The sequence below is a fragment of the Bidens hawaiensis genome, unplaced genomic scaffold (assembly GCF_021521415.1).
Source record: "Bidens hawaiensis isolate Kalapana, Puna unplaced genomic scaffold, B.hawaiensis_p1.1 tig00040152_1, whole genome shotgun sequence".
In the NCBI taxonomy this organism is placed as follows: domain Eukaryota; kingdom Viridiplantae; phylum Streptophyta; class Magnoliopsida; order Asterales; family Asteraceae; genus Bidens; species Bidens hawaiensis.
The window spans coordinates 1-7954 of record NW_027497088.1 but is presented as its reverse complement, the minus strand read 5'-3'; the positions used below and the strand labels follow the sequence as shown (position 1 = coordinate 7954).

The following is a 7954-nucleotide window of genomic DNA, read 5'->3' as shown; positions in this document are numbered from 1 at the left end:
AGAACTAGCGGTTATCCCTTTATGAACAAAAGTAACTCTATGGGGGTTCCGAAGTCCGAACCGCAAGCCGAATTGCGACCACACATTTATGCCGTAAAATGTCGTCGTTGTAAAAGAAGTTATCTTCAAAATATAGGTTTTGTTGGAGGGACTTTAGTGACACAAACCAATAGATGAAGGAGCTGAAGTTACACCTACCTTAAACCTTCCTCCGTACATTCGGTTACGTTTATTATGGAGTTGGTTTCATTCCCTTTATTTAGAAACTTTCACTTCTCCTGAGAAAACGTGAATTAACAACAATACGGTAAGAACAAACATTTTATTTTTATTTTGTGCAAATTCATCTTTAATTTATACCAATTCAATTCACAATATATAATTACGTAAAGATGATCGTGGTTTTATATCTGTAGAGTGAAATATGTTAGATACAGCCGTCGAAGATAAGATTATGGCGGCAACCGAGACGAAGATCGAAGAGTTACAAGACGAGAACCGACCACTTTCCAGAAAGCGACATCTGTTTGGTCGTCAGAAACCTCTTCATGCTGCTCTAGGTTCCGGAAAAAGTAAATTTCTCTTAATTTTTATATTATAATATGATCTGTCCTGTTCGATGTGTTAGTTTTAGTATGTTTCATATATTTGTTACCGGTTGGGCACAGATCGTGTGTACTTATGGTTGTACAATCCGCGCTTGGCCGCCAATTAATCACTAGTCGTTGCCGGTTAATCACAATTTTGTGAAAATCGATCAAAATTGAAAAATTTATATATAGAATTTGGTATATTTATATATGAAAATTTTCATATAGATTATGGTCTGATTAATCCTCACTAAATTTGATTAATCACTAATCCATGCCTCACCGCTTGACATGCATCTAATAAGTTCTACAAAAATGTGTATAGTTAAACGATGCTGGAAATTTAGACACGAAAAAGATTCTCATCCATCATTGAAATTTAACTATTAAATCACAAGATCTATATATATATATATATATATATATATATATATATATATATATATATATCGGGGAAGGTTAATGTACAAATGAAATTAACGTGCTAAACGTGATAATCAAGTAGAGTAATTACATATACAAGTAGAGTAATTATCATAGAGTAATTACATAATTACTCAATGATATAATTACTCTATGATAATTACTCTACTTGATTCTCACGTTTAGCACGTTAATTTCATTTGTATTTGATCTAAACCCTATATATATATATATATATATATATATATATATATATTGTTCTTTGATTTACACTTTTTTTTATGTACCAACTGTAATAATAACGCGCTTTTTTCAGGTAAAGGTAAAATTTGTGACAAGAGTTTAGCTTTATTGTTAAAGAAAAATATAACCTTTTGAAATTCTCAAGCTCATTTATGCACACATATACGTATATATGCATAAATATCTTAGTACCTCATGTTTCATGATGAACTAAAAGAAAATAACTCACCTTTTGAGCTAAAAAGATGAATTTAAGAAACTAGTAGCTTATCCCTTGCAAATATGGCAATGGTGTATATAACTTTCCTTTCATTTTCTTGTCTTATTCATCAGACTTCACTTCAATTTGCTACCCGTTTTAGCCATAGCCAACCCAAAAATGGCCCCATTTTACTGTTTTGGTCAAGTAGTTGTAACCAACCCGTTTTTTTGCCCACTGACAAAAAATCTTGGATCCGCTGATGTGTAAAATTAAGGTAATAAGGTTATATTCCTGTATCAGATTATCCTATCAGCATTTTGAAGAAGCATCTGCGGTTGTATTTTAATAAACTCACAGTGTAAAACTGCCAGATTATGTTGACACTTAACACAATTTATCTCAATCCATCGTTTTATGACCGATTATGTTATGATTTTAGCTGCTGATATTTTACTATGGAGACAAAAGCAACTGTCGGGTGCCATTTTTGTTTCTGCAACTGTCATATGGCTTCTGTTTGAGTGGATTGGATACCATCTTCTTCCATTTTTGTGCCACTTTCTAATACTTACTCTGGCCATACTGTTCTTGTGGTCCAATCTGTCTTCCTTTGTTAACAAGTGAGTTCATTACCTCTGTATCTGTGACTCTCCTTCTTGTTTTGAATATTTGAATGATTTCAAATAATAATAATGATTTTACGTTTAATTCGATAGGTCTCCTCCAAAGTTTCCTGACATTAGATTATCCCAAGAGTTATGTGATTGTATCGCTATCATTGTAAAAGACCAGATTAATGAGGCCTGCTTATATTTGAGGGAAATGACTACTGGGAGGGACTTGAAAAAATTTATGAGTGTATGTATCTTTCCAGTTATAATTAATTACTTGCCTCAATGTATTTAATATCTTTCTTTCTTTGTTCATTTTTACTACTTGTAACTGCAAAAACAAATTGTGGGTATGCAGGTGATTTTGGCCTTGTGGGTGGTCTCTGTGATTGGCGGTTGGTTCGAGTTTTTGACCCTAGTGTATATATGTAAGTTCGTATTTTTACATATTAATTGTTCACTTCAATTGCACAATAACCCAAACACGACATCTTTAAACCCAACACAGACCTGAAAATTTGAAACGAACAAGATCATCGTGTCACCTACATGAACCAGAACACGACTATGTATTCGCAGGTTTACACGAACATGAATTGTTTACCATGAAAAGTCTTTTGTTTATTTATTTGTACAAATTAATAATACTTTAAAGTTCTAAGCTTTTACAATTATGTTTAAAATTTAAAATTTTGGCATAAAAACACCCAAATAGTTTAAGTTGTTACATAAAAGACTTTTTCCAAAACTCAAAACGTAAATTAATGGTGAAAGTTTAAACTGAATAACATACCAATTTTGTCGATTCAGTGCTGGTCGGCACTGGTATCATTCAAACATATTGAAAAGTACTGAAACTGAAAGCATGAAAAACGATATTGTCGGGTCGGTATCAGTTTGGTACCGATACTTGGTAAAAATATTCATCCCTAGTTAACTTAATCGGGTCAACCTACGAATCCGAATGCTTGACACGAACATGACCATTGAGTAAAACGTGTTCGCTTGTTCAACCACGAAACTGACTCATGCGGGTTTACACTAAATCCAAACCCATAAATTTCTTGTTAGTTAAAACGTGCATAACTGAAACTGACTCATTTATATATATATATATATATATATATATGGATCAGTGTTTGTGCTGATACTGAGTGCACCATTGTTGTATGAGAGGAATGAAGGTTTGGTGGATGCTTATGGTGAAAAGGCAGGTAATGAAATCATGGCGGCTCTAGAGAAACTCCCACTTCCTTTTTTTAAGAATAACAAACAGCATTGATTCAAAAGAAATTACTATCAAGTGGTCTGATTCTTTTTTACCTAATTAAGAAATATTAGAATTTGTTATTTTTTGGGCTATCAAAAGTTCCAACTATTTTGCGATCTGTTTTTAGAATCAAACCTCTCAAGTGTATTCTGCATCAGCTAATTAGACATTTATGGTATACTGGTATGTCAATGACAATGTATTTATACAACTTGTTTCACGGTATGGTGATGGTCTATAAAACTAACATATCAGGACCAAACTAGAAGCGAAAGAAATGCAGTCCGTGACTCTGACAATGGCGTACCATCTTGTCTTCGGTCGGGTCAACGTTCCGTCCATGTACAAAATCCGAAATTCTAGATATGGACGAAAAAACTACGGCAACCCAGCTTACTGAGACACCGACCGATCCCCTTTCTCATTGTCTAGTAACAAAAATCCTTTGTGGGGTTTTGGCACACAGACCTTGGCCTCTAAAGCCAACAGTCATTGGAACGCTCACTTTTATCTTAGCCTTCCCTTATTCAAACTATCACATCCAAAAAATCTTATTTTAATTAGCGGAAGACTTTGACCAAGTCATTCGGATGGTGACAGACGCCGTTTCAGCCAATCACATTTAACAATAGATTTAGACTTCTAATGAAAGTTGAACTTTATTTGTCCATCAGAGTTATTACACGTGTCATATTACACGATTATTATTCAAACTACAAGTTCAACATAAGTCAACATTTTTCATTCAAACACACGTCACTATTTTCCCACACTCTTCATGAAGCTTCAGTACTTCATTCAATTACCTGAAAAGCATAGTAAAATAAACGTCAACACGAATGTTGGTGAGTTCTCTTTATTCGAAAATAATCCATATATTATATATATATATATATATATTATGAAAGTATGGCAATCGGAAATTCAAGATAAGTCATCATAAAAATCATAATAAACAATACTTTATCAATATATCGAGAAACATAGTAAACGTATACTTATAAATCTCACCATACAATGGTTCAACGATCATTCTTTTCATAATCTATTACCATAAGCAACGATAGTATTATTTCCTCACCGTTCTATTAACATGGTAATTTATATATTTAAGAATCCATAATATTTGGATATACCATATAAGGAAGCATTTTATCTTTTAACAAATCGCACTCTTGTAGACGAGCAAAGAATACAACAAGTGTATAACTATCAAAATTGATAACTCAAAGCATACCATACTCAAAATATTCCCACTTTTAACCCAACGCGATTGGAAATGGGGGGCGTCGCCCTGATAGATCTACCAACATTAATGTGCCATTATTAATTCGGTTAACAGTTATTTAACAAACTGTTGACTCATCCCACTTTTTACACGGTTTGTAAAATAAAATGTTTTATAAAAAATTCAATAAAAATCGATAAAGAATATGCTTTTCCCCCAAAACACAATAAAAACATTTTGAAAACGAGGGGTCAATAGAGAAACTCACGGTTGAAGATTTTCGTTCCAAAAATTGTGTGTCCTATATTAGTACACGTTTTGTTAATAAAACTTGGTTTGAATTTAATATTTTAAAATATTTTATTTATTTAATCTTAGTCTAATGACCACACAAGCACATAAGCAAGTAATTTCCTATATAGTTAAGTTAACAAGTAAGTATAGTTCGGGTATCGTTAACTATTGTATTAATAACTAAATTACTTAATAAAGTAAATATAACAATATAATAAAATATTAAGGTTTCGGTTGCTGGAAAGTTTTCAGAAAACCATTAGTTTATTATTTTTAATGGATCTTGTCGGTTTCCCGTTTAAAAACGAACCGTTCCACTTTTCGTATAAAATATAACTTTTAGGTCTTGAAAATACTTGTTACATATATACTACCTAGGATTTAGGAGCTATTTTACAAAAAAAAAAACATTTTATTTTTCATTTTCGTTAATATTTTCTTAAAATAGCAACTTTAAACGTTTTCATGTTGGTTTTCACGACACGAACCGTTTAGGACCAAGTTTTGTTATATTGTCCTCTTCTCATATATTAAATTATGTTATATATTAGTATTTTACAACTTTAGGGGCTGTTTTAAATTAGTCCATAATCGTTGTGTCGGTTTGCGTTTAAAAGCCGATATTCGACCTTTAAGTTACCGACAAGTAAAATAAACTACTAGGTAAGTCCACACCAAATTATCCTATGAACTAAATATACACATTATAACATATAATTATCCTTATTTCCAGATCCGATCACATAATTTCATATAACATATTTAAATCAATTTTAAGCTCCTAATTCATAACTTAAGTTTATTAATAATGACAATAATCAAATTATCATTTCAAACATGAACATTCATCATTATATTACTTAAAAATCTAGATTCAAGTCATCAAATCGTCTAAGCACAAATTCAAGGATTTCGTTATTGACTAATCAACTTATAAATTTCCGAAGTGTTCAATCAACAAGGTATCCTATTTTAGTAACTTTTAATTTTTAATAATTCTATCTATTCCAATATTTCAATTATGATAAAGTATGAATCTTGTTTATCTCATTCAACTATTTTTACATACTTTCATGCATTCTATTATTCTATTTAGATTTTGATTCTTCCAATATTCAAGTTACAAAAGTTTCTATTTTATAGCAAGTAAGTGGTAATTGATCCATATATAATCCAATGTATTCTTTAACAATGTATTCTATCCTAGTTCAAGTAAGTAACTCATTATCTATCAAAATCATATATGCCAAGGGTTCATACAATAATCAAAGATTCAACAATTCATTCAATAAAGTTTCCTTATTTGAAAATCTAACAATTTCAACAACCTTCAAGCATTATCTTTCAAACTAATAGTTTTATGAATCCACTAGCATACATCCTACTCTTAATATCAATTAATATCAATCCATATCACTTTCTAATTTCATTAATGTAACACCCCGTAACCGCAGCGGAAACGTAAACGGGATGCAACAGACACCTCTGATATCAACCACATGGTTTATAAAGAAAACTGAATACATTAATATACTTCAAATTACATTATCTCGTATTTCATTACCGTCTAGGTGATACACACATCATACAATACGATACATAATTCTATTTATTATAATGTATCCTAACAATCCGCACGCAAATCTTACACACATCAAGCACTTAGCACGTAAGCAATCACTTCATCTTAATTGTACCTGAAAAGCATGTGAGAAAACGGGTCAACTACGAATAGTTGGTGAGTTTCACAATTTGAGTAAACATGATAATCCATATCAAAAGATAATATTATCGATGTAATTATGCTGAGCCCACAAGTGAACCTCTGACTATCACACACAACCTCCCGTGGCATATCTCCCCGCCCACGGACCCGTGGCATATCCCCCCGCCACGGAACTGCCCCAAACACCGCTATGTCTAACATTACATAGCAAAATAAATAACAACAAAATAGACATGTGCAACTGGCTGGAAACATCAGCAAATCCATGCCGGACCAGTCGGGTTTGTCAGACCAATAGTACTATCCACACTCTACGGCTTTCAGTTAATCACTCGTGTTCTGGGGCCTTAGAATGTTAGCAACTCAGACAATTACCATCTTAGTACATTTCCGTACGATTCCCGTACAATAAAATATATATAAATCCACGCAAGTCCATGCGTTCAGTATGTATTTAAACATTTCAGTAATAACATGCTTCCGCCCCGAGAAACTATTTAAAAACAATTCAGAAAAAGGGCTCGTGAAACTCACCTTAAGCACATGCAAGCAGGTAACAACAATCATTATCAATTAACACGTCCAATCTGTAATATGATCCCTACGATCGTTATTATACAATTATTGTTTATATAACCTTTTAACCGTATCAACCGGTATATCTGGGGACACTGTTAACCCCGTACTGTACCCGTTCCGGGGGCAATGTTAACCCAGAAAACACTTCTCCGGACTCAGATTGTGATGTCGTTTAGAGTTCAACAGTCAAATTTTCTAATAGTTTGTTTTCCCCGTTTTGCGTGCCTAGCACGGTTACTCGTTTTTATGTTTCAAAAATGAGTTTGGTTACACACGACCCGAAAATAGTGGTTGACTGATAATTTAGTTTAAGTTGTGAAATTTGAGCTCGGTTTAGACGCCCCGATTGGCCGCGGGACCCGTTCTTCTGTCTTTAGCATACCGGAAACTGTTAAATCCGGACAAAAATTACTCAAATCATCCGAATTATTTTCGGATGATTTATTTTTACTTGTTTAACTCATTTATATGAAAATAGGCCATTTTTAGGGTTTTTATACACCAGTCAGCTCGCTTAAGCGAACTTCACCCGGTTTACCGCGTTTTAACTTTAAAAGTTTGATAATTAGCACAAATAATTATCCGTTTAATCTCGGATCTTGAAATTTTGCACAAAAGACTTTTTGACAGTGGGGAATTTTATAAAAATATTTCCAGAATTAATTTTTATATTAAAATTTATTTATGTATTTTAAACACCATTTAAACACTAAATATGTCGTAAATACCAAACGACCTTAGAAAAATCCCAAATTTTTCCTGGATGACCCTGCCATCCACATAGTCCC

At 32.6% G+C, this 7954-nt stretch overlaps 1 protein-coding gene across 1 annotated transcript; it reads left to right on the top strand.

Moving 5' to 3' along the window:
- The first annotated feature begins 424 nt into the window (after positions 1–424).
- LOC143591906 (reticulon-like protein B5) lies at positions 425–3351 on the top strand. The gene is made up of 5 exons (XM_077071964.1): positions 425–572; positions 1898–2078; positions 2175–2316; positions 2428–2497; positions 3206–3351. The coding sequence occupies exons 1-5, from the start codon at positions 425–427 to the stop codon at positions 3349–3351; spliced, it is 687 nt and encodes a 228-aa protein (XP_076928079.1).
- Positions 3352–7954: the final 4603 nt, after the last annotated feature.

Excerpts from the sequence above, each read along its gene's own strand:
- LOC143591906 (XM_077071964.1), top strand. The coding sequence starts at position 425 with ATGTTAGATACAGCCGTCGAAGATAAGATTATGGCGGCAACCGAGACG. Across the intron at positions 573-1,897 it reads TGCTCTAGGTTCCGGAAAAA|CTGCTGATATTTTACTATGG; the intron begins GTAAATTTCTCT and ends TTATGATTTTAG. Across the intron at positions 2,079-2,174 it reads CTGTCTTCCTTTGTTAACAA|GTCTCCTCCAAAGTTTCCTG; the intron begins GTGAGTTCATTA and ends TTAATTCGATAG.